We start from the raw sequence: 27,974 nt of genomic DNA on the forward strand, positions 1-27,974 counted from the left end.
GCACTTATTTATTGCTTAGTAATTTTATATCTCAGTTATATTTAGTAGATGACTTTAGATTGATTTCTGGTGAATCTGTAAAAAGGTAGTCTTGCTTTTATTTATTGACGTGTTTATTTTAACATCCACTCCCCTATTATTATTTAAGCAACTAATTTAAACATTGTTTCCCTTTAGGATCCCTTTAATGCTGGAATCCACTGATTAATTTTGCTTTTGTCACTAGATAAAATGCTGAACTTTCCTTACCCGACTAGTGACAGGATGGGACTGGGAGGACTGGCAAAATATCTGAGGGAATCATAGAGAAGGGAGCCCAGCATCTTTGCCTTACCATGTCATAAAGCCAATGGCAAGAAACTGTTAATAATTTGGTTCACTCACATGGCCAATTAGGAGCTAGGTGCTTCCTGCAGAGATTTGCAGGTAAACCTGGGAGGCCTCCCAATGGATCCTGGGGGAGACCCTCTTTAATGCACACTCCATGGTCTATGGAGGGGTGGGGGGTTGCCTGGCAGGAATGGCCACCCTTGTGGCAACAGTATTGTTGATGCTAAGCAAAATCCCCACCGACCCCGGTCACCAGCATCTGACTACCAGGCCCCAACCTACCCACAGAAATCAATGATCTCTTTGATAGCACCTCACCATTGAGATGCCCACATCCTTGAGTTGCAGCCTCAACAATGTCCACTGCTAGTAATGGTGCTGAAGAGCTGCAGCTCTCTGATTGGGCCAGCCACTCTTGCGGTGGGCAATTGTCCTCAATTAGATGCAGCCCCAGTGGCAACCTCTTATGCTGCCCCAGGTACTACATCTATAACAGCAAAGTCAGTTCCACTTTCGGCACTGGCAGAGGGACTTGCAGGGAAGGAGCAAATTTCAGCCCAGTTACTATCATTTATATTTATTCTCTTCTTTTGGTTTAAGTTACTTAGTTCCATTTTCCCCTTCAATGCCAAGTTTTCACTTATACCAAATTCTAATCAATGCTGTTCCGTAGGTCACTTTGTTCAGTTACCTCAGTTCCATGCACACAGCTTAGCTAAACAAAAGAGAGTAGTGAGAGAACTGAGTGTGAATTTATCAGTTAATGAAATACAGGATCTGACAGAGATGATTGAAGATGGAATGGTAATTCAAGAGGATGGGTATTTTTCTTGTTAAATTTTACAATGTGGCAACAATGGCAGGGAATGGAAACAGGTTGATGATATTGATGAGCATGGGTCAAAGATGGGTGTTGAGTTCAGCCTTTTTCTTGACACATTTTCCCTCCAGTTTTCAGTCGGACCAGTCCATAAACAGATGAAATTTCTCATGAGCTCAATGTTTTATTATTCATCAGTGTTTGGGTATTTGTGTATTTAATCTTAACCATCAACCCGGAATCACAGTACGTAATTTCCTGGAGAATATGTCTGAATGTCATTGTGTTCTCCTGTAACATCAGGTGAAAAATATCATAAATCAATAAGCTCGACCGATATGTACCGGCTGAACGTATTTGGTCAATTTTATTTGTCCGTAAAATGGTTAGGGATCAAGTCAGATTTTTTAAAAAACAATTTCTATCATACAGTTGTTTTTAGGTCTGTGTCGAAAATAGTTTTCTTCTCAATCTTACCTTTAAAAATTACCCCCAGTCCTACATTGAAAACTGGGTAGGGAGATAAGAGAATATCACATCTGTGGCACTATCAAGCATGCCACTTGATTTATATGCAAAATGCAATATGCATAGTAACATAACTAATACAATGCAGATGCATCTCAGAACCCAATTTTCAATAAGTTACTTAAAAGAATTTCCAGAGATTGAAAACTTAAGGTAAGTTCAGTGAGGCTAGACTATAGGTTAATACAGTCAATATCATTGCAGTCAGAATCATAGAATCCCTACAGTGCAGAAGGAGGCCAGTTTGCCCCTTTGAGTCTGCACCGACAACAATCCCACCTAGGCCCTATCCCCGTAACCCCATATATTTACCCCACTAATCCTTCTAACCTATGCATCCTGGGGCTATAAGGGGTAATTTGCACCCAACCCACACATCTTTGGACTGTGGGAGGAAACTGGAGCATCCGGAAGAAACCCACACAGACATGGGAGAACATGCAAACTCCACACAGACAGTGACCCAAGCTGGGAATTGAACCCAGGTCCATGGAGCTGTGAGGTAGCAGTGCTAACCACTGTGCCACCATGCCGCTCCAACTTATTTATAAGTTGAATTTTCTGGTAACCAACTGTGCAAAATGATGAAGAGTCCAGAAGATTAGTATTAGTGAATTAGAAGTTCATATAAAGGATTATATTGGGATTGGCAAAACCAAGCCTTTCCATGCTGGAGAAAATGTGTGTAAAATTAGCTTCTGTCCATTTTCTTAAATTCCACAAAACCATCCTTAACATTTAAACTATAAATGAAGCCCATACTCAGGTTAAGTGAGTGGGTGTAAAATTGGCAAATGGAGTTCAATGTGGGAAAATGTGAGCTTGTTCATTTTGGGACAATCTCAAAATGAGATTTGTCTCATTTTGTTCATGAAACCCAGCATAAAGGTGCAGAACGTAATAGGGAAGGCAAATGGAATGCTGGCCTTAATTTCAAGGGGGCTAGAGTATAAAAGTAAAGAGGTGATGCTGTAACTGTACCAGATATTAGTGAGGCCACATTTAAATATTGTGTACAGTTTTGGCCCCTTATTTAAGGAAAGATATATTATCATCGGAGGCAGTATAGAGGAGGTTTACAAGGATGATCCTGGCTATATGAGGAAAGATTAAACACGTTGGGTCTGTACTCCTTGGAGTTCAAAAGAATGAGAGGTGATATGTTTGAAACATATAAGATTCTTAGGGGGTTAGACAGGGTAAATGTAGGAGTATGTTTCCACTCATGGGAGAGTGTCGGGTCAGAGGGCATATTCGCAGGATAAGGGGGTGCTCATTTATGATGGAATTGAGGAAGAATTTCTTCTCTCAAAGAGCGGTGAATCTTTGGAATTATTTACCCCAGGAAGCTGTGGAGGCCAAGTCCTCGAACATTTTCAATACTGACGGGAATTAAGGGTGACGGAGATGAGGCTGGAAAGTGCACACAGTGAGTGTCATATCAGCCATGATCTTATTAAATTGTGGAGAGGCTCGAAGGGCAAAATGGTCTAGTCTTGTTTCTATTTTCCTATTTCTTATTGTCTTACACTCACTTGATCCTTTTCCTGTCCATGTCTTGCTATGCAATGTTTTAATAGTGAATCATAGAATCCCTACAACACAGAAGGAGGTCATTTGGCCCATCGAGTCTGCACCGACCACAATCCCACCCAGGTTCTATTCGCATAACCCCTCATATTTACCCTGCCATTCCCCCTGACACTAGGGTTGGTTTACCTAACCTGTACACCTTTGGACTGTGGGAGGAAACCAGAGCACCCGGAGGAAATCCACGCAGACACGGGGAGAACGTGCACAGGCAGTGATCCGAGGTCGGAATCGAACCCGGATGTCTGAGGCAGAAGTGCTAACCACTGTGCCACCATGCCACCACATGTAAAGTAGGAACTGAGGACTGAATTAAAATAACAAAAATAATGCTAAAAAATAATGCAAAGCGTTCATGCACTTCGATTTTATCAACTTTGCAAATGAACCTCTCATAGAAAACTGGTTCCTTTGAATGCAGAAGGGTCTTTTTTGGGAATACAATTATCTTAATTTTCTGAAGTTTTATTAAAACTAAAACCTGAAAACAGCCTTAAAAACTTTACAATTGACTGACACGTCATTTTTACAAATAATAAGCAGAAATAGTGGAGTGAGATAGTAATGCAGCACAATATACTAAATGGCCTGTTTAAAAAGACAAAAAGTCAAACCCCTTGCACTTTTCTCAAGAAGCTTATGAAAATGCAATCTCTATTAGTAGGACACTTGAGAAATTAATCCTTGTAGGATTCCTACTGGTATGTGCCAGCAATAAGCTGAGAGATTTGAAGACCCTTGGAAAAACTGAGTAAAGATGAAGGGGGTGATGTTCCTGGCTTGTCATGTCGATCAGCGTGGTAAGCCGGTAAGATTCCGAAAGAGGCGAAAAATCGGGTTCATGCCCGGTTTCTCGCCTCTCGTGATCTCACCGGCCCTGGATTGCCAGCATATCAACCCTGCACTAAAAAATGTTTTAATCTATTTTTAAATATGATTAGTGAGCCTGGGACTCAATCGTCCAGGCTCACTTCCCTTAATGGCCTCACAGCTGAAGGTCCTCACTGGCGAGGATTTCTTACGGACCCACCAATGGGGACCTGTTGTGATGGCCTCACCAGTTGGGCTGGAGGCCATTGAGACCTCCCCCAAGTGGTTGGGGGCAGGGTGCAGTGCCAGCCTGGAACCCTGGCCCACCCTCTGGGCAGTGCCAAGGGGTGCCGCCCAAGGGGAGGACGAGGGGTTTGAAGGGGCGAGGCCTAGGGGGAGGTTGGGGCTGCGCACTCTGCAGTCAGAGATTAGCCAGGGCAGCAATTAGCCAGGGTGGGGTATTGGGGCTGCAATCAGCCTGGGAGGCTAGCGACCAGCAAAAGGGGAGGGGGGGAAAAATGTCCAGGGGGGGTAGGGGACTGACAGATCTCAGTGTTCTATGTACACTTTGCAGAGAACACTGAGAGGTTGGCATATGTGCAATGACACCCTCTAGTTGTTAGCAGCTGCTTTACGGTGAGAATATACTCTGTCTGCTCCCTCTACTGGTGTGAATCATACTTTGCCTCTTTTTTGCACTATGTGGCATAAAATCGTGTCTGAAAGCTCGCTGAAAAATGGATGTGATTCTCTCCTGTTTTCATGCTTATTCAGCACTAAGAATCCTTTTGGTAAGATCTCCCCCCGAAGTATCAATAATTAAGTGATTAGTTGTCAGACAAATAGATAACATTTCTCAACAATGTTGTCGAGGAGAATACTGAGATACAGGCTATTAGACTAGATGGGATTGAGGTTCATAAGGAGGAGGTGTTAGCAATTCTGGAAAGTGTGAAAACAGATAAGTCCACTGGGCCAGATGGGATTTATCCTAGGATTCTCTGGGAAGCTAGGGAGGAGATTGCAGAGCCTTTGGCTTTGATCTTTATGTCGTCATTGTCTACAGGAATAGTGCCAGAAGACTGGAGGATAGCAAATGTTGTCTCCTTGTTCAAGAAGGGGAGTAGAGACAACCCTGGTAATTATAGACTCGTGAGCCTTACTTCTGTTGTGGGCAAAGTTTTGGAAAGGATTATAAGAGATAGGATTTATAATCATCTAGAAAGGAATAATTTGATCAGGGATAGTCAACACGGTTTTGTGAAGGGTAGGTCGTGCCTCACAAACCTTATTGAGTTCTTTGAGAAGGTGACCAAAGAGGCGGATAAGGGTAAAATAGTTGATGTGGTGTATATGGATTTCAGTAAAGTGTTTGATAAGGTTCCCCACGGTAGGCTATTGCAGAAAATACGGAGGCATGGGATTGAGGGTGATTTAGCGGTTTGGGTCAGAAATTGGCTAGCTGTAAGAAGACAGAGGGTGGTGGTTGATGGGAAATGTTCATCCTGGAGTTCAGTTGCTAGTGGTGTACCGCAAGGATCTGTTTTGGGGCCACTGCTGTTTGTCATTTTTATAAATGACCTGGATGAGGGCGTAGAAGGATGGGTTAGTAAATTTGCGGATGACACTAAAGTCGGTGGAGTTGTGGACAGTGCAGAAGGATGTTGCAGGTTACAGAGGGACATAGATAAGCTGCAGAGCTGGGCTGAGAGGTGGCAAATGGAGTTTAATGCGGAAAAGTGAGAGGTGATTCACTTTGGAAGGAGTAACAGGAATACAGAGTACTGGGCTAACGGTAAGATACTTGGTAGTGTGGATGAGCAGAGAGATCTCGGTGTCCATGTGCATAGATCCCTGAAAGTTGACACCCAGGTTGATAGGGTTGTTAAGAAGGCGTACAGTGTGTTAGCTTTTATTGGTAGAGGGATTGAGTTTTGGAGCCTTGAGGTCATGTTGCAGCTGTACAAAACTCTGGTGCGGCCGCACTTGGAGTATTGCGTACAGTTCTGGTCGCCGCATTATAGGACGGATGTGGAAGCATTGAAAAGGGTGAAGAGGAGATTTACCAGGATGTTGCCTGGTATGGTGGGAATGTCTTATGAGGAAAGGCTGAGGGAATGAGGCTGTTTTCGTTAGAGAGAAGGTGAAGAGGTGACTTAATAGAGGCATACAAGATGATCAGAGGATTCGATAGAGTGGACAGTGAGAGCCTTTTTCCTCAGATGGTGATGGCTAGCACAAGGGGACATAGCTTTAAATTGAGGGGTGATAGATATAGGACAGATGTCAGAGGTAGTTTCTTTACTCAGAGAGTAATAAGGGCGTGGAATGCCCTGCCTGCAACAGTAGTGGACTCGCCAACATTAAGGGCATTTAAATGGCCATTGGATAAACATATGGATGATATTGGAATAGTGTAGGCTCGATGGGCTTTAGGTTGGTTTCACAGGTCGGCACAACATCGAGGGCCGAAGGACCTGTACTGCGCTGTAATGTTCTAATGTTCTAATTTCTAAACATCCATGATGTGGAATTGCCGATGTTGGACTGGGGTTGGCACAGTAAGTAGTCTCAGAACACCAGGCTAAAGTCCAATAGGTTTATTTGGTAGCACGAGCTTACGGAGCATTGCCCCTTCATCAGGTGACTCACCTGATAAAGGGGCAATGCTCTGAAAGCTCATGCTACAAAATAAACCTGTTGGACTTTAACCTGGTGTTGTGAGACTACTTACTATCTAAACATCAGTAGAAGTGGGAGAGCTGCACCTTCTGGGTTATGTGATAATGTTTTTGACCCCTGATGATGACTAGGAAGTACAATTTAATCAATGCAAATACTTAACATTTCAACAAAATTTGCACTTTAACAAGGTAGCAAAATGTGCCAAGGCATTTTATAGGAGCACTATCAGCTAAAAATTGACATTGCGCCATGTGAGATGAGATTAGGACTTGTAACTAGAGGCTCTTTCAAATAAATAGGTGCAACATTTCTAATGAACCTGCCACCTATCAATGAAACTATCTTAACAAGGCCCCTTTTCTAGCTGCTTATCATCAAGATGTTTTTTATGGCAAGGTAAAGTTGAAGTTGACCCCGAGTGGTCAAGACAGCAGCACGTTGACACAGTGGTTAGCACTGCTGCCTCACAACATCAGGAACCCGGGTTCAATTCCAGCCTGGATGACTGTTTGTCTGGTGTTTGCACATTCTCCTGGTGTCTGTGTGCATTTCCTCCAGGTGCTCTGGTTTCCTCCCACAATCCAAAGATGTGCAAGTTAGGTAGATTCATCATGATCAGTTGCCCTTTAGTGTCCCAAGATGTGTAGGTTAGATGGATTAGCCATGGCAAGTGCATGGTGAAATGGGGTTAGGGTGGGGAGGGGAGGGGTGGCTGGTAACATGTTGAGTTGATGCAGAATCAATGGACTTAATGGCATCCTTCTGCACTATAGGAATTCTAAGACAGAAGGTAGTGGATTCATGGACAAGGTGAGGGAAACATGACCTAGGGTTGAGGAAAAGTTTTGGAAAATTGTTCATCAAGAGGAAAGGGAGGAGGCTTAGGGATGTTGGAAGGCTGGGATAATTGATGAGCACCGGAGAGGAATTCCTTCCCTCTTATATACATAAAACAGAATTCCTTTCCCTTTCCAGAGATGATTTTTAAGTGTACAAACACACACACACATACACAGTTCCCCGAGAAAGAATTAGCACCATATATTGAGGTAGTAAATTTGGAAATGCTTTGCATCTATCAGCAGCTTTTATTTTCCAGTACTTTGCTCTTGACTTGGTTTGCTCTTGTCTTGACAGGATTAGGAAGTGAAAAAACCACATGGGCTAACCGACCAAAATGGCAAGCAGTGATAGCTTGGCTGTTGCTGCCCTCTGGTGGATAAAGTGTCAAGATCTGCCACTGCTATCATTCAATTCTACTATGTTTAATGCCAGCGAGGTCATAAAACTTTAAAGTTTTAAAAATAAATCTCAGTGCTATCAAGCGGCATTTACTCAGTAACATCCTGCTCACTTGATGCTCAATTTTCGTTCCATCAGGATCATTCAACTCCAAATCTCATCAAAGATGTGATCCAAGCATGGACGAAGAGCTGAATTCGAGCTGAGGTGAGAGTCACTGCCCTTGACATTGAGGCAGTATTTAACACTGAGCGTGGCATCAAGGAGTCTGAGCAAAATTGAAATCAGTGAGAGAATAGGGAAAGAGGGTGGGATTTCGAGTGGAATTTGCGGAGGTGGGGGTGGAGATACATGCCATTGGTTGGAGTCATAGAATAGAATCATAGAATCTCTACAGAGCAGAAGGAGGCCATTCGGCCCATCGAGTCTGCACCAACCACAATCCCACCCAGGCCCTATTCCCGTAACCTCACATATTTACCCTGCTAATCTCCTGACAATAGGATCAATTTAGCATGGCTAATCCCACCTAACCCACACATCTTTGGGCTGTGGGAGGAAACCGGAGCACCTAGAGGAAACCAACACAGACACAGGGAGAACATGCAGATTCCATCCAGACAGTGATCCAAGGCTGGAATTGAACCCGGTTTCTTGGCGTTGTGAGGCAGCATGCTAACCGCTGTGCCACCATACTGCCCCACCCCCACCCCCCGTCATACCTAACACAAAGAAAAGTGGTATTTGAAGGCCGATCATTTCAGCTCCAATACATCACTATAAGAGTTCCTCACAGCAATGTCTTAAGCCAAATCATCCTCAGCTGCTTCATCAATAACCTTCGCTCCAACATACAAATTAGTAGCCACTACTTCGAGCCTCGTTCACCATTCAATAAGATCATGGCTGATCTAACTGTAATCTCAATTCCACATTTCTGCTTACCCTGATAACATTTCACTCCTTTGCTTATCATAAAGAACCCATCTACCTCTGTCTTAAAACTATTCACTGACTGCTACCACGGCCTTTTGAGGGAAGGAGTTCCAAAGACTCACAACTCTCTGAAAGAAAAAAAACACATTTGAATCCTAAGTGGGTGCCTGTTTATTTTTAAACAGTGACCCCAAGTTGTAGATTCTCCCATCCTTTTCACATCCACCCTGTCAAGACCCCTCAGAATCCTACGGGCGGGATTTTCCAGCCATGCTCGCTCCAAGACCAGAAAATCCTACCCCAAGTCAACAGACCTTTGCATGGTCCACACTGCCCCCATGATTCCAGTGGCAGGCAGGATGGGAAAATTCCACCCTATATGTTTCAATCAAGTCAGCTCTTACTCTTCTAAACTCCAACAGGTACGAGCCTAGCCTGTTCAGCCTTTCCTCACAAGCCAACCTGCCCATTCCAGATATTAGTCTCATAAACCTTCCCTTAACTGCTTCCAACATATTTACAACCATTCTTAAATAAAGAGACCAATATGTACACAGTACTCCAGATATGGTCTCATCAATACCCTCTTTAACTGAAGCATAACCTCCCTAATTTTGTATTCAATTCCCCTTGCATTAACTAATAACATTCTATAAGCTTTCCTAACTACTTGCTGTACCTGCATACTAACCTTTTGTCCTTCAAGCACTCGCACATCCAGATCCCTTTGCATCTGAGCTTGTCAATTTCTCACTATTTAGACCATATGCTTCTTTTGAATTCTTCCTGCCAAACTGGACAGTTTCACATTTTCCCACGTCATGCTCTATTTGCCTGATCTTTGCCCACTCACTTGTCCTATCTATATCCCTTTGTAGCCTTCTTATGTGCACTTCACAACTTAGCTTTCAATGCATCTTTGTGACATTAGCAAATTTAGCAACCATACCTTTGGTCTCTTCATCCAAGTTATTGATACAAATTGTAGAAAGTTAAGGCCCCAGCACTGACCCCTGAGGCACACCACTCATTACATCCTGCCAACCCATAAAATGATATATTTATGCCTACTCTCTTGCTTCCTGTTAGCTACCAAATCTTCTATCCATGTCAATATGTTAACCCCTAGCCCATAAGCTACAATGTTTAATGCGGCACCTAATCAAATCTAAATACAGTACTTCCAGTGGTTCTCCTTCACCCACAGCACATGCTCCTTCTTCAAAGGGCTGTAATAAACATGATTTCCCTTTCACAAAACTGTGTTGACTCTACCCGATTACCTTGAATTTTTCCAAGTGTCCTGCTATAACACTGATAAAAGTAACTTCCAGCATTTTCCTTATGACAGATGTTAAGCTAACTGGCCTGTAGGCTAGCTTTCCATCTCCTGCCCTTATTGGATAAAGGAGTTACATTTGTTATTTTCCAATCTAACAGAGCCTTCCCCGAATCTAGGGAATTTTGTAAAATTAAAACTATTGGATCAATTATCTAACTAGCCTCTTCTTTTGAGGCAAATCCATCAGGACCCGGGGAGCCTACAGCTCCAGTCATTTGTTCAGCACCACTTCCCTGGTGTTGTAATTTTCTTGAGTTCCACCTTCCCTTCCAATTCCTGGTTTATTTTCCAGGATGTTGCCTGTATCCTCTAGTGAAGACTGATGAAAATGCTTGTTCAATTCTTCTGCCATCTCCCCATTTTCTATGAGTAATTTCCAGACTCACTTTCTCTCAAACCACCACTCACATTGTTAATTCTTTTCTTTTTAAAATATCTGTTAAAAACTCTTACCATCTGTCTTCATATTTCCAACTGGAGATAAATAAGCTAAGAAGTGTGGATGTTCGCTGACAATTGCAGCCTTCAGTACCATTCACAGAACAAAGAACAAAGAACAGTACAGCACAGGAAACAGGCCCTTCGGCCCTCCAAGCCTGTGCCGCTCCTTGGTCCAACTAGACCAATCGTTTGTATCCCTCCATTCCCAGGCTGCTCATGTGACTATCCAGGTAAGTCTTAAACGATGTTAGCGAGCATGCCTCCACCACCCTACTTGGCAGCGCATTCCAGGCCCCCACCACCCTCTGTGTAAAAAACATCACTCTAATAGTTGAGTTATACTTCGCCCCCTCACCTTGAGCCCGTGACCCCTCGTGAACGTCACTTCTGATCTGGGAAAAAGCTTCCCACCATTCACCCTATCTATCCCCTTCATAATCTTGTACACCTATTAAATCTCCCCACATTCTCCGTCTTTCCAAGGAGAACAACCCCAGTTTACACAATCTCTCCTCATAGCTAAGACCCTCCATACCAGGCAACATCCTGGTAAACCTTCTCTGCACTCTCTCTAATGCCTCCACGTCCTTCTGGTAGTGCGGCGACCAGAACTGGACGCAGTACTCCAAAGGTGGCCTAACCAGCGTTCTATACAGCTGCATCATCAGATTCCAGCTTTTATACTCTATACCCCGTCCTATAAAGGCAAGCATACCATATGCTCATTGTTCCACTGGAGCAAGATGAGAGGGAGTGTTTGGAGGCAGCAGTGCTGGTGAGAGATTAATTGAATTGTTTATTTATTTAATTAGTCAGCTAGTGTGTGTTTTTTTGGCCTTTACTTTAGCAGTAGTATTTTAAGTTTAAAGTGAAAACTGGAAGTGGGCTGCTAAGGAGTCTGGGAAGGGTTTTTTAAGCGCGTGAAGTGTAAAAGGTAGGCTGCAGTATACAGCGGGCAGCATCGGCAGCGTAGTGAGTGGGAAGCAGAGTGTGAGCTATAATGCTTTGGCTCACAGGGCTTCGGGGACAGGGCGAGCAGGGGTGAGTTTAATTCATTTTTGCTGTTTCTACCTGGTACTGGCAAGGTATCTAAAGGGGATGGGTGTGCAGGCAGTGCTATGTTCCTCTTGCACTATGTTTGAGGTGAGGGACGACGACAGTGCCCCTGCTGATTACAACTGTGGGAAGTGCGCCCATCTGCAGCTCCTCCAAAACTGTGTTAGGGAACTGGAGCTGGAGTTGGATGAACTTAGGATCATTAGGGACGCAGAGGTGGCCATAGACAGAAGCTTTAGGGATACAGTTACTCCGAGGAATGAAAACAGATGGGTGATGGTGAGAGGGGCTGGGAGGAAGCAGTCAGTGCAGGGATCCCCTGTGGTCGTTCCCCTTAGCAACAAGTATTCCGCTTTGGATACGGAGCGGATACGCAGCTCCTCAGATACTGAAGTAATCTGAACTCCATGCAGTGAGACAGGAACAACATTCAGGCTGAGGTTGATAAATGACAAGTTGCATTTATACCGCACAGTGACGCCAGCACGGTGGCACAGTGATTAGCACTGCTGCCTCACAATGCCAGGGACCCAGGTTCGATTTCCGGTTTGGGTCACTGTGTGGAGTCTGCACGTTCTCCGTGTGCCTGCGTGGGTTTTCTCTGGGTGCTCCGGTTTCCTCCCACAAGTCCGAAAGACATGCTGGTTAGGTGCATTGACCATGCTAAATTCTCCCTCAGTGTACCCAAACAGGTGCAGGAGTGTGGTGACTAGGGGATTTTCGCAGTAACTTAATTGCAGTGTTAATATAAACCGACTTGTGGCACTAGTAAATAAAGTTGAAAACATTATTCCAACAGGAGAGTAACTCACTTCCTCAAAGCCTGTCCACACTCTACCAGGCACAAGTCAGGAGTGCAGTGGAATACTCTCCACTTGCCTGGATGAGTGCAGCTCCAACACCACTCAATTATCCCAACACATCTCCCTCCCCCCCCCCCCCCCCCGCCCCCCTACCAAGGATAAAACAGCCATCTTGATTTGCACCCCACCCACCACCTTAAACATTCACTCCCTCCACCACTGGTTCACAGTGGCAGCACTATGTACCATCTACAAGGCGCACTGCAGCAACTCACTGTAGAACCATAGAATCCCTACAGTGCAGGAGGAGGAAATTCAGCCCCATGACTCTGTGCTGACCTTCCAACAAAGCACTCTACCTTGGCCCACTCCCCAGTCCTATCCCTGCAACCCTGTGCATTGATCATGGCCAATCCACCTAACCTCACCAAGGCTCCATTGACTACACCTTTCAAACTTACGACATCTACCACCTAGAAGGACAAGAGCAGCAGGTGTATGGCAACACCACAACCTGCAAGTTCCCCTCCAAGTCACACACCATCCCGACTTGAAATTATATTGCCCTTCCTTCGCTATCCCTGGATCAAAATCCTTGCATTCCCTTACTAACACTGTGGGTGTTCTTGCAACGTACATGGACTGCAGTGGTTCATGAAAGTGGCACGTCATTACCTTCTCAAGTAATGAACAATAAATGCTGGCCTATCTAGTAATGCCCTCATCCTGTGAACGAATAAAAGTTAAGAGAATCTACCCATCTCCCTTTGGCATTCAACGGCATTACCTTGCTGAAGCCTCCACTTTAACATCCAAGGGGGTTACCATCAATGAGAAACTTAACTGGACCTACCATATAAACACTGTGATTTCAATAGCTTGTCAGAGCCTGGGAATTATGTTACAGGTAATGCACATCCTGACTCCCCAAAGCCTATCTAACATCAAGAAAGCACAACTCAGGAGTGTGATGGAAAACTCTCCACTTGCCTGGAAGAGTACAACTCCAGCAACACTCAAGACACTTGATTCTATCTGAAGACAAAGCAACCCATTTGATTGGCACCTCATCCACAACCTTGAGCACTCATCATGGATATCATCAGCGCATCCTGGCGTTAATGTGCACCAGCTACAAGATGCACTTCAATGCCTCACCTAGGCTTTCTGTTTGCAGTATTTGGTGCATTCCAATAGTTGCTTTGCGGCCTTGAGTAGGCAGGTGTCAGAGCTGTGCTGCATCACACTGTATGGCTGAATATGCTCCCTATTGGTGCTACTGGTATCAAATCCAGGAGACTATAAAATAATCCCCACTGACTGTGGGGAAGTGGGGTGGTGTTTGTGGGGAGGTCACAACTCCCTCTGCTGACTGACAGCCACTGCGTGACACACAGCTATGATAGCATCTTCCAAACACACAACCTCTACCATCGAGAAGGGCAAGGGCAACAGATGCAAGGAAACATCATGACCTGCAAGTTCCCCTCTGGCAGCACGTTGGTACAGCGGTTAGCACTGTTGCCTCACAGTGCCAGAGACCCGGGTTCGATTCTGGCCTCAGGTGACTGTGTGGAGTCTGCACGTTCTCCCCGTGTCTGCATGGGTTTCCTCTGGGTGCTCCGGTTTCCTCCCACACTCCAAAAATGTGTGGGTTAGATTAATTGGCCGTGCTCAATTGCTCTTTAGTGTCAGGGGGACTAGCAGGGTAAATATGTTAATGGGATGGAACCTGGGCGGGATTCTTGTCGGTGCAGGTTTGATGAGCCGAATGGCCTCCTTCTGCACTGTAGGGATTCTGTGAATGCTGACTATCACTGGGTGAAATGCCTGGAACAGCACGGAGTGTGGCTGTAGCAGTTTAAGGAGGCAGCTCATCACCATCTTTTCAAGAGCAGTTAGGAATGGGTAAGAAATGCTGGCCTTGACAGTGATTCTCAAATCCCTAGAGCAAATTTTAAAAAACGATCAGCTATGGCACCTCACTGCAATGTTGGAAATGTGGACTGTAAAAAAATGTCAATTCACACATAGTTCAAATGAAATAGAGGACAAAGAAATAGAAGTAGGCCATTCTGGCCCTATACCCTGCTCCACCAAACCCTTTTGTAACTAGAGTGTGTATTGGCTGGTGTTATTTCATTCCATGTTGTAAAGGAAGACCCGATAAGAATTCCAAGGGATCAATACTATTTACATCAAAATTTATAGCTTATTCAATGAAAAATTCTATCCAGCCAATGTCACACTTCAATCCAGTACATATTGATCCAGTTAACTCTCTCTCTCACTCCCTTCTGACTTTAATATTTAAATCTCAGGAGGATTAGGCACCTTGGTAACCAAGTGCCCCATATTTTCAGGCATTGCCTCTTACTTTGACTGTCCCTTGTCTCTCATTTCTAGGACAGCCCATAAGGAGGCTGAATTTGGCAGTCTTCTTTTGCCTGTGTTTCTTGTTGCGAGCACACACACACTGTGGCTGTCAGCCACCAGAGGGAGCTTTAATCACCCTTCCATCTGTTCTTGGTCGACAGCAACACCATTACCACAAACACCATCCCACTTCCCCACCGTCAGTGTATCTATTACTTTATAGTCTTCTTGACTAGGTACCAGCAACGCCAACAGGGAGCATATTCAGCCCTACAGTGTGATGCAGCATAGCTCCGAATCCTGACCACACAAGGCCACAAAGCAACTATTGGAGCGCACCTAACATTACAAACAGAAAGCGAGTAAAGCTCGAGTCCATTTGACTGAGGTGACATACACCAGCAGCAACAAGGTCAGCAGGGAAATAACAGTGGGGGCAGAGCAAGCCTGGGGTGGGGGTAGGGGGGGGGGGGGGGTGCAGGGAGCAAGAAAGAGCAGCAGCAGCAGAGCAAGGCCCAGGAGCAAAAGGCTGAGTCAGACCCGGGGTGGGGTAGGAGAGAGCTCTGAAAAAGAGCGAGGGAGTTCCTAGTAGACTCGCAATGTTCAGGGAAAAAAATTAAAGTATGACACACAGGAAAGCAAGTTTCTGATTATTTATAAAAGTTCACAAGATATAGGAGCAAAATTAGGCCATTTGGCCCATCCAGTCTGCTCCGCCATTCGATCATGGCTGATGTGCTCCTCATCCCCATTTTCCTGCCTTCTCCCCATAACCCTTCACCCCCATTACCAATTAAAAATCTGTCAACTCCTCCTTAAATTTACTCACTGTCCCAGCATCCACTGCACTTTGGGGTAGGGAATTCCACAGATTCACAACCCTTTGTGAGGAGTAGTTTCTCCTCAACTCTGTTTTAAATTTGCTACCCATTATCCTAAGACTATGACCTCTCGTCCTAGAATGCCCCACCAGCAGAAGCATCCGCTCCACGTCTACTTTATCCATACCTTTTATCATCTTGTATACCTCAATACTTTGGCAAGTATTTCTCTTTTCTCTCTCTAAACTAGGACACTTCTTCAAATTGGCAAGTGAGAAATCAAACATTTCAATCAGGCTAAGTGGATTAATATTAAATACCAGTACAGAGCAGGTCCAGAGCCATTCTTTTAAGTTAATAGTTTAAACAAGATACTAATTAGATTCTAATAGAGGGAATAGTTTTTTTTAGGTTTACAAGAATGTTGCCAGGGCTAGGAAAGTGTAGCTATGAGGAGAGCTTGGAGAGGTTGGGGTGATTTTCCTTGAAACAACGAAGGCAAGGGTGACTTGATAGAGGTGGACAAAATTATGAGGGAAAGAAATAGAGTGGACAGGATAAAGTTGTTTCCCTTGGGTGAATTCTAGAACCAGGGAACATAGCGTCAAGATAAGTGATAGTAGGTGTAGAGGGGACATGAGGAAGTACAATTTTACGCAAAGGATGATGGGTGTTAGGAGACCCTGAACTCTTTTGAAAAGTACCTGGATCTGCACTTTAAGTGCTGTAAGCTAAAGGGCTATGGGACGGGTGCAGGAAGGTGGGATTAGAAAGGGCACCTGGGTGTCCTTGGGCAGGCATGGACTAGATGGGCCGAATGGCCCCCTTCTGTGCTGTAACTTTTCTATGATTCTAACTGACACTACTTCTTGCAATGACTATACTGTATTGGAACTTCAGGATACTTCATGTGCCGTAGGGCTGTCACGTGTGTAGGGAATGTCTCCAGCTGCCTGAGCTTGAGTTCAGGGTTTCTGAGTTCGAGTGGCAACTGCAGTCACTGCAGAGCTATGGGGAGGGTGAATGTTCCCAGGATCATATATTCCAGGAGGTGGTTACCCAGCAAGGAGTGAGAGTTCAGGATAGTAGATGGAAGATCATCTGAAAGACAGGAAGTGCCGGAGTCTTCGATGCGTGTGCCACTCTCAAATAGGTACTCAGCATTGGAAACTGCTGGGAGTGACAACATCTTGAAGGAATGTCCAGACAAAGGCACCAATTGGCAAAGGACTGTCTAGGAGAGAAGAGCAAAAGTCGGCAAGTGTCATTATTGTAGGTCCCACAGTTTGAGTGACAGGCAGGCATTTCTGTAACTATCATTGTGAATCCAGCAGGATGTGTTCCCTTCCTGCCAGCGTAAAGAACATCACGGAAGGGTGCAGAATAATTTGCAGGGAGAAAGAGTGAAGTTGTGGTACATAGCAGTACCATCAACACAGAGGACACAGGTATTCAGGTCCTAAGGTCAGATTTTCAGGAGTTAGGGAGAAAGTTAAAATATCGGACGTCAATGGTACTACTGTCTGAATTACAAACAGTATTGCACCTTAGGCAAAGTAGAAATAGGAAGATGGGATCAATTTCTGACTTGCAGGATGGAGGGCTTTGGATTCTTAGGAGGTTAACTAGTGTGGTTGGAGAGAGTTTAAATTGAGATAGTTTAAATTAGGTTGGTGGGGATGGGCATTAGCATGTCTAAGAAGGAAAGAAGAATAGAATCACCCATCAGCAATGGGTAAGGTTTTAAAAACAATAATTAGAGAAAAAAAATCAATAGGCACTAGAGGAAGTTTGAGTTATTTAAAAGGAGCCAATTTGGATTTGCTAAAAGGCAGAACCTGTTTGACGAATCTAGGTGAATCTTTTGATGAAAAGTTTTAAAGTTTATTTATTAGTGTCACAGGTAGACTTACTGCAATGAAGTTACTGTGACAATCCCCTAGCGGTCACACTCCGGCACCTGTTTGGGTACACTGAGGGAGAATTAGCATGGCCAATGCACCTAACCAGTACGTCTTTCAGGCTGTGGGAGGAAACTCACGCAGACATGGGGAGAATGTGCAGATTCCGCACAGACAGTGACCCAAGCTGGGAATCGGACCCGGGTCCTTGGCGCTGTGAGGCAGCAGTGCTAACCACTGTGCCACCATGTCGCCTCCCCCAAGAGAGATGGCTGATGAAGGGAATGCAATGAATGTTGTCTATATGAATTTCAAGGAAGTATAAGACAAGGTACCACACAAAAGGCTGGTTAACAATATTAGGAAATATTAAGCCAATTTTTCATCCAAACTTGAGGTGTGGCAATGGTGAGAATTGACCGCAACAAGACATAAATAGGTTAGCAGGATAGACAGATGGAATTTAATACAGAAAAGTGTGATGATACATTTTGGTAGACGGGCTAGGGAGAATAATTATAAATCTAATAGTATAATTCTAAAGAGTGTGCAGAGACAGAGGGAGCTTGGGGGGCAGGGGGGGAGGTTGGGGGCATATGTTTAGATCTATGAAGGTAAATAGAGTTATCGAGTACAAAAACAGGCAAGTTATGCCGAACCTTTATAAAAGATTTGGTTAGGCCCAACTAGGGCATTTTGTCCAGTTCTGATCATCACAGTTTAGGAAGGATGCAGAGGGTGCAGAGGAGATTTACCTGAATAGTTCCAGGGATGAAGGATTAGAAAGCTGGGGTTGTTCTCCATGGTGCAAAGGAGATTGAGAGGTGACCTGATCGAGGTATGTAGGATTGTGACAGGTTTTTAAAAGGTCGACATAGAAATGTGTTCCCATTAACTAATGGTACAAATATTAGGGAACACAGATTTAAGATTTTGGGCGAGACGCAGAGGGGATGTCAGGAGGAACATTTTTACGCAGCAAGTGCAGTGACTTGGAACTTGCTGCCCATAAGAGTGGTGGAAGTGGTGGCAACCATGATTTGAAAAGAAAATTGAATGAGAACTTGAGGAAAATAAACTTGGAGGGCTACAGGGATAGAACAAGGAATTGGAAGTGACTGGGTTGCTTGCTGGAGAACCAACATGTATTCAGGAGCCAAGTGGCCTTATTCTGTGCCCTAATGACTCTATGATTCTTCTTGAGTTTATTTCAGTTCCTCAATGTAAAGTTTAATCAACAAATTGTAACTAGAAGTTTGAAAGTATGGGTATAGAGACCTAGCAGCTTAAGACTGCATTTACACAGCAGCAAGTGATCTTTTTAAAACCATTTTTCACTCCATCCTTCAAGTTACAGAGCCAATGCTCATAATGGACCAGGCAAACCCAAATCCATTCCTTGTTTTCTTCCAAAAGCAAATTCAAAATCCAATTGAATCCAATTCATGGTCCCCTCAAACAAGATAAAGAAGGTCCAAGCTAACAAGCTACGGCATTGCACCCCATCTTGGGCTTGTGGTCTGTAGTTCAGGTTTGAAACATGCGGGTTTTGGTTTGGACTTCCTAGTATTAAGGAAGGGGATCCAATTGCTACACTGCATCACCAAGCTCACAGTTCCTGTCTCGATTCTATGTTCAGGATAGTGGGAAGTCAAGTGTAAAACAGTGAGGCCTCAATGGTTTCAAACTTAGACTGCAGACCGCTTACTTCAGTCCTGAGCAACCTGCACTCCATGCAAAGCTCAGATATCTTAAATGTTGGTACATTTACATATTCTTGATCACTGCTCAATTCACCAAGTACAATCTGCACTTTTTGCCTAACCCAGTAACACATAACCGGGCTTGTTTCTATGTGGGAGGTGCCTTCTTGGTGCCTTACATGGAATGCTGTAATTCCAACAGGGAAAAACAGAGATGCAATATTCTATCTTTATTTTATAAAAAGGAACAAAAAATTTGCCTGTATAAAGTTAAAAGGTACCAAAGGGCGGATTAGGTTTATGTACATCTCTGCCATATCCATGGTCACTCATTAGAATTTCATTTTTCCCATTCACACTTTGAAACAATGACAGACGGTAAACAAATGTGTAACTTAGTACATCAGGCAAACGGAAAACTACATCATGAAAAGTCTGAACTCAGCCGTTCCTCCTCTGAGGAGACTCAAGGTCTGGCAGCTTTCACATCTGTGTTGCCCTTCCCGTTCTGTGGAAAGGAACAGCCAGTAAACTGTTGAGTGTCATACAGCATTGGACTTGGTAGCTTATAGTGGGCAAGGGCTGTGAAGTCACTCTATCTGGTAAGTAAGGGGGCCAGTGTACATTACAAGTTGGATAGAGTCTTTAATCTTGGTCGCTTCCAACCAAACTCTGGGTGGAGCATTAGCCCCCTGGTCACCGATGTCCTGCAGTACAGCCGCAAATCATCTCTCGTGTGCACAGCACAGCCGCTAGTTGTGAAGTGATGCATTCAGACCAGCAGCGCTGTTTCTGTGAGAAGGTCATCACCTGGGCCAGCTTGGTGTAACAAAACGTGGACCCATCTCTAAGGCTGAACCCCAAATCCTCTAAGTCCATCTCTCCCAAGCGGGGTCACCGGCTGACCACAGCAAATCTCCCAGAGAACTACCACGGTCAGATCTTCAAAACATTACTGGGTAGTGCTACTTGTCTCTCAGGAGATCCAGCTGGTCCTGATACTCTGTGAAGAGTCTCTGGAATCGAAGGTTCTGTCCAATCACAGGAAGCATCTCCTTTAGCAGCTCTCTTTTCCGCAGTCCCTGCATATGGAATGAAGAAATCTTTCAGATAAAGGCTGAAGTAGCACTGATTTTTGCATGGCCGGTTGGGGAGTTTAGGACTAAAAGACAAAGCATACATATCAAGTCTGCAGACCACAGCATTCAACTCCTAAATGTAACAGTACAGACTGCAGCACCCAAGTCCCTCAGGGTGACAGTGCAGACTGCAGTACGCAATCCCTCACTGACATTAACAGTGCAGACTGCAGGATTCAATCTCCCACTCACATTAACAGTGCACATTATAGCAAATTCAAATGATGCAGCAGAACCTGTCTCTTCCCTTTGATAGAAGTAGAATTGTGGGTTTTAATATGTTATGAAGTGCATGTACCAACTGTGGCTGTATCTAGAAAAGGAATTTGTCAATAAACCCAGTCTTTGAGATGAAAAAGTTAAAACTTTAATCTTTCCTATTTTTCTCCTTCTATTTCCCCACTCAAAATTTCCTCCTCAACCGATGACACAAACATGTTCTGAAACCTGGTTCCACTGACATCCACAACTCATAACAGGCAATTGTGCGTCTGCGCAAGGAACTTTCAACCATAAGGATTTCATAGTTGTGTTCTCAATACCCTGCGATCTTCCCCCTTCCTGGCCCAAGGTAACGGAGCTGACTCATAAACCCATAACACCACCCTGTGCAGATCACCTAACTCCATACGGTACATGGCAGAACAGTAAATGGCAGAACCCTGAAGAGTATTGATAGGCAGAGGGATCTGGGTGTACACATACACAGGTCACTTAAAATGGCAATGCAAGTGGAGAAGGTAGTCAAGAAGGCATACTTGCCTTCAATCGGCCGGGACATTGAGTTTAAGAATTGACAAGTCATGTTGCAGCTTTATAGAACCATAGTTAGGCCGCACTTGGAATATAGTGTTCAATTCTGGTCGCCACACTACCAGAAGGATGTGGAGGCTTTGGAGAGGGTACAGAAAAGATTTACCAGGATGTTGCCTGGTATGGAGGGCATTAGCCATGAGGAGAGGTTGGAGAAACTTGGTTCGTTCTCACTGGAACGATGGAGGTTGAGGGGTGATCTGATAGAAATCTACGAGATTATGAGGGGTATGGACAGTCAGAAGCTTTTTCCCAGGGTGGAAGAGTCAATTACTAGGGGGCATAGGTTTAAGGTGCGAGGGGCAAGGTTTAAAGGAGATGTACAAGGCAAGTTTTTTACACAAAGGGTGGTGGGTGCCTGGAACTTGCTGCTGGGGGAGGTAGTGGAAGCAGATATGATAGTGAGTTTTAAGGGGTGTCTGGACAAATACATGAATAGGATGGGAATAGAGGGAAATGGTCCCCGGAAGGGTAGGGTGTTTTAGTTCAGTCGGGCAACATGGTGGGTGCAGGCTTGGAGGGTTGAAGGGCCTGTTCCTGTGCTGTAATTTTCTTTGTTCTTTGGGTCTGCAAGTTTCTTGGTCTGTACAGTTCAGTACCACACTAGAGTGCAATTGCTTACTGAGAAGACAGGATAAAACACAGCATTTCTAAAATTCTGCAGATCAAACAGAACTATACTGCTTGCAAAATACTGGTCACATTCTGATTACGTATGGAGATAACTTCAGCCATTCTTCAGTGTTTTAATGCTGTTGTCACACAGTAAAGATTTCTGCCTGAAGTGTTAAATTATCTTTCTCCAAGTTGCTGATTGCACTGTGCTTACCAAGACAGTTGACTCCCACTGGCTACTGGAAGAGTTGTGCACAGGACCCAGCAAATCTTTACACAACTCCCTTAGTCGAGGCTCAAATCCTGCAATCAGAAGCAAGAGTCAATGGAGTATCTGAGCATAAATCAAACCACTGAATCAAGGTGTGGAACTTGAGAAACTATCCTACCTTCGTTTACTAAATAGCGGGTGTAGATAAGAAGCCAGTGACGGTATTCCTGGCTAGATTTTAGCGTCATTGCAGCCGCAACCTGATTCTCCAGATAAGCCAGCGTCGTCCCTCGCTGTAAGACATGAGGCATCGAGGAGAGTCTAGCAGCCTGACGTCCAGCACTAGAAAATTCAAAGATTGACTTTACAGCTTGCAGCAGCGAAAGGACAGCCGAGGCACAAAGAGAGCTGCAGACATAGTAACAAAGTCCATTTCCATAAAAATACATGATTCAGCGTTTCACAAGTCTCCGCTCACTGGTTTACAAGGTGAAAGGACCTGCCCAGGCCTCAGGCAGGCAAGCAGTGATATGTTTCCCCCTTGAGCCCCGTTTCCTGATTGGGGCTCCCCCCTCCAATATCTGCTCACCCCCCGGGTGGTTCCCTGCTGCCCACCCCTCAGCGTTTTCATCAAGAGCCCCTGCACCCCTGGGACCTCCTGTTCTGGCCCCATCAAAAGACCCCCCCCCCCCCAGCGCCATCCAAATCCTGGCTCCTCTTTGCTGGGACAGGATATAGTTCCAGCAGTGTTCACCACTCGAGGTTGCGCTGGGACCACACAGCAGCCTCCTGCTGACAAACACTCCTTGGACCTGTTAAATTCTGTCCAAAGACCTTTGTCAGTGTTTCTACTATCCCCACCCTACATCATCTAAACCCATCAGAATATCCTTCTAATTCCATTCTTCCACAACAAGTAGCTTGTCTAGCTTCTTCTTCAATGCATCTATGCGACTTGCTTCAACTACTCCATCTGGTAGCTGATTTCCTCATATGCCATAGGAATGGGAGTAAGTGCCTTAAACGGCAGCCTTATTAATATAAACTATGACTCTCATAGTTACACAACATTGGAGTATTGAGTGGGGGGGTGGGGGATATTCAGGGGAGAACATCCACCGGACACTCCAACTATAACTAGTAGGAAAAGACCAGAAATTCTTGATGCATCATATGACTGAGAGGTGAGTAACATAAATATTGCATTATACTGCACAGCTTGCTGAGGTGCAAGGTCCCTTCAGGAATTAGCCTTTAACGTTACAGTTCCAGAAATTAGACACATGCATGTTCACAATGTAGAGCAAACCAATTAAATCTCAATGGAGAATAAAGAGCTCAATCATGAAGATAATCAATAGAAATAATATTTCTAATCAATAACTTCTGAAAGGATAACAAATGAATTTTTAAAAATCATGAATTTGCCCCTTTGTTGCATTGATGGATAGATCAGCATTGCGGCCACTTACTTTATCCCACAACCTTGCACTGTAGCCAGGGGCCCCGAGCACAACATGGCCTCTTGAGAAGTTAAACAACTGCGGTAATCTGCGCACTGAACCAGCGAGTCCTGTTTATCCGAGATCAAATTCCTTAAAGATAAAGAATCCAAATGAGACAAGAGGCCTGAAGACAAATGACACAAGTAGAGTTTACTGGACTGCCTAAATCATCCCTCATTTGGTGTCAAATCATTGTAAATTCACAAAGGATGTGGAAAGTAACCTACAACGATTAGAAGTTTGAGTCACACAAATAGATTATTATAAGGGAGTCTGCGCTCCCATCTGAATACTGCACTGGTTTTATTTCCAGTAATGAATAACTGGCATTATGTTAGCTTTGTCACCTCAGCAGTTATTTTTCAGGATTGCAGCAGAGTCCTATGTTGGGTTGCATCTATACATATTTGGTATGACCTCGCCCTCCATGGCACTGTCAATTTAGGCCAGATTACTGACAGCCCTGGAGTACAGTGTGGCTCTTGAGAATTAAGTGTGGCAGCAGCACAGGAGTTTGCATTATTATTATTTGTGACCAAAACACTACACCCATCCTTTACTCTTTCCATGCTTGGTCGCGACCTGCTCCAACAACATGAGCAATTCTCAAGGGGACAAGAACCACACACACTCACATCTACTCGCCAGGCTATTATAGAAACATAGAAAAACTACAGCACAAAACAGGCCCTTCGGCCCCACAAGTTGTGCCGAACATATCCCTACCTTCTAGGCCTACATAGAAACATAGAAAAACCTACATAGAAACATTATGAATATCTAGTGACAAGAAAACTAACTTGCTTGGCCCACACTGAGCAGATAAGTTGGTGAAAACTACTTGCAACTGGAAGGATGTGCAAGTTCAAACTGGCAAAACTTTTACAGAAACTACCAGGTGCCTTCACTGTCAGGTACCTCCCATTATGCACAATAATGTAAAATCCTTAAAAAATCCTACTAGGATTTCCTATTGTTGACACAGGTCACTGGAAGAAACCAAGTCAATACTGAACCTTTAAATATTAATTGCTTTCAGCTATCTGGAATGAAATATTACTTAATGTCAAGCATATACTGAACAGAAAAAGACAGTGCAATTAATTTGCACAATAATCCAATTATGTTCAGCAAAAGACACGTTTGGTGGTGGCCATGGCATAGATTTTGTCTGTACACTATGACATGTACCCAGCTGCAAAGTACGCTGGTCCATTCTCTGAAAGTGTCGGGTGTAGTGAAACTACACAGAAAGACCAGCTTGTTATCTTTACAAACATCACCATACTGCTGCCCGCAAAATTGATTATTTATAGTAAGGGGAACTCCCAGGCTCACTAGATATCTAAATCTGATATTTAAAAAATACTTCAGTGTGCTATTTATGATGTCTGACTGCCGCGTTTGATCTATTTGAAAGTACAGTTTGGTTACACTTCCTCAGTTAGTCAAATCAGTTCATTGCTTTCAGTCAGATATTTTCATAGGTTCATTCATCTCAAGATTCACGTAATGCAATTTAAAATGATTAAGTGCATTACAAAATTTAAAAAAGGAAATAAAAGAAAAGAAAAACTAAATAGCTGCAACTGCTTAAATAAAAAGACTTGTTCTGACTGCTTTGATATCCATTGTAAAATTGGGCGGTGTCCTCAAAGCAGTTGATACAGAGTCTCATCACAAAGCTTTGACTCAAAAGGTTGAAGGCAGCCTGATACCAGGGAGGAGGACTTTCTTCCCCATTAAATGACCATGGGTATGATCACTGGTCCGACCATCATTCAAAGTGCCACAAGCGCTCAGAGGTACCACATTGCATCAATCTGCATGGTCCCTGAATTAAACGGTCAAAACGGAATTGGATATATAGTTAGAAAGGCAAAATATTTACAGGGCTATGAAGAATAAGTGGGACCAATTGGATAGCTCTTTCAAAGACTCAGTGCAAGTATGATAGGCTGAATGGCCTCCTTCAGCTCTGAAAGATTCTCTGATGGAAATTAGAAACTCGTGGCCCTAACACCATACCCAAAACTGTACTATTCACTCACCCACCCCAACACAGCTCCAAGTTATAAGACCAACTTCTCTGTTCATTAAGGTGCTGCTACATTCACTATCCAACATTATAATGTTATAGTCCTCACCAAGCATATGCAGTGCACTATTTTTTATACAGAAGATGAACAACGGGATTCAGTTTACCAAAAAAAGATTGGCACTGCTGTATAGTGCCTTTTAAACTGTCCTACCAATTATTAACCCCATGATCACTGAAATTACAGCAAGAAAGGAGGCCATTCAGCCCTGCATTTCATTCCTGTATCAGTGTTAGGGCTCCACAAAGCATGGTAGCTAAAAACTCTAAACTGTGTCCTTTTCCCTCCATCCACTGTATTTCTTTCCATTTTGACTCTATACCTAATTCATATATTCAATGCCAGAACTGATTTGGCTTCAGTAGTTGTTTGTGGCAATAATTCCATTTTATAACGTGTGTTATCTTCTCTCCTTCACAGTTTATGTTCACTCCTCTGAGTGACTGACTGGACACTGCGACGGGGCAGCGCAGTGGGTGGGAGAATGTCAGGGTGGGAGGGTGCTGAGAGGATGTGAGTGTGTGTAAGGGGGGGGGGGGGGGGGGGGGGGGGTGCAGACTTTTATCTCCCAAAATTTGCTAATCGGCCCCTTGAGTGAGAAACATTTGAAATGTGCCCCCTCCACGTGAAAGGTTTGGACGCTGGTGTAGAGGGTGTTCCAGTAGAGGTTACGGGATTTCAGATGTGTGTGGGGGCTTCCGGAGGTCCTGTATTAATGGGAGTGCATTGATAGCTGTTTGGTCAGTGGTGTTTTTTGAGGGGGTGTTTTCCCTGCGGACATCATGTGTGCTACCACAGGAAGCCACGCAAACTGCGTTGGTCTCAACATTCCATAAATAATCCTCATGGTGTCAAAGGTGGATATCTACCACATTTGTGTGGCAGCTCCTGAGCCAAGCTGAGCAGCAATACTCTGCTGTTGGATAGAACAAAGTGAGTGAAGCAGTGTTGGCTTTGCTGTACCAGGTGGTGCCTGCCAGTTTCCGAATGAGATTCACTCTTTAAGGGAGACAGCAATCTTTGTGTGCTCTGCCTGTTAAAGCAAGTTTCCCAACCTGAAAACCTACAAACTGATGGTGTCAAGAAGGTGACCGAATCATGGCCACCAGGCTCCCAGTCTGAGCAATAAACTCTCAAAAAATAGTGGCTACTGTGCAATAATATGAGGTAACTGAATTATGGTCAAAGGTTTTCTAAGCAGTGAGAGACAATAAAGTGCAAGAGTGCTGGTAGAAGGTTCCAGACTGTGAAGCAAAGGAAGTTGAAGGGACTGGAATAAAACATGACAAGAGGGGTGTACACAAAGGATCAGAGTATCAGAAGAATAGTGGGCACATGCTGACACAATGGAATGGGGAAGTTTGCAAGATGGAGATGTGGAGGGACTTGTAAATAACAACAAAGATTATTAGTCTGATGCATTGAGGTAAAGAGCAACCGATGGGTGAGAAGGGGTTAGGATTCAGTGTAGGTTGCATGGGTTTGAACATCTTGCAGTTTCCAAAGGAGGAAAGTCAGGATATCAGCAAGGACAGAATCGCAGCCCAGTGAATAAGAGCTTCAGTGGCAAAAGGAGCAAGTTACCGGTGAAGGCAGCTGATATAGTGTTATGGAAACACATCACCTGTATGGTGGACTGAATGTGGGTTTAAAGTTCAGTTCTCAAGGTCAAGCAGACACTGAAGACACTGTGTAGTCAAACACATTAATTAGGGAAGACGGATGGAATTGGATTTTAGAGTGAAGGATATTTAGTGGGAGCCAAATTGGCTTTAGTTTCAGATTTTTAAAAAAATCACCTGTGAAATAATGACAGTGGAGTTAAGGATTATGGTGACAAAATATAATATGCATGTGACAGCATCAACATCGGAAAACTGTATGGAACCCTCTCTTTCCTTTCCATCACTGCTCAACACACCTCCCAACCAGGCCCAATTCCCCCTTGAACCAGGAGGGCTTATCTGATCCATGATTAAAACAAAATGCAAAGATTGCCCATCAGCAGAGTATCCGGCAATGTTCACCTTCTGACCCGTTAGATCATAATTCCTTACCATGTGCATAGGGACGTGTTGAAACAGTATGACTTGCCATTGGATAGAGTGACCACTGGGACACCATGGTGTGTGAGCAGCGACTGTGTTATAGTGGTATCGTTACCTATGAACAAAAAGGTGATGAAAAGGTATTAAAGTTCAGCCATCA

General features: G+C 44.2%; 1 protein-coding gene across 2 annotated transcripts in view; it reads right to left on the reverse strand.

Moving 5' to 3' along the window:
- Positions 1-19,599: 19,599 nt before the first annotated feature.
- The window catches only part of hira (histone cell cycle regulator a), a 100,439-nt gene continuing 92,064 nt past the window's right edge, over positions 19,600-27,974 (reverse strand). For both annotated transcript variants that reach the window (XM_078226849.1, XM_078226850.1), the window contains 5 exons: positions 27,824-27,929; positions 23,635-23,757; positions 22,341-22,504; positions 22,166-22,254; positions 19,600-20,466 (listed from right to left, as the gene is read on the reverse strand). In XM_078226849.1, the coding sequence (XP_078082975.1) occupies positions 20,350-20,466; positions 22,166-22,254; positions 22,341-22,504; positions 23,635-23,757; positions 27,824-27,929 (599 nt within the window). In that variant the 3' untranslated portion in view covers positions 19,600-20,349. The remainder of the gene's footprint in view (positions 20,467-22,165; positions 22,255-22,340; positions 22,505-23,634; positions 23,758-27,823; positions 27,930-27,974) is intronic.

This window comes from Mustelus asterias, chromosome 13 (assembly GCF_964213995.1).
Source record: "Mustelus asterias chromosome 13, sMusAst1.hap1.1, whole genome shotgun sequence".
Taxonomy (NCBI): Eukaryota; Metazoa; Chordata; class Chondrichthyes; order Carcharhiniformes; family Triakidae; genus Mustelus; species Mustelus asterias.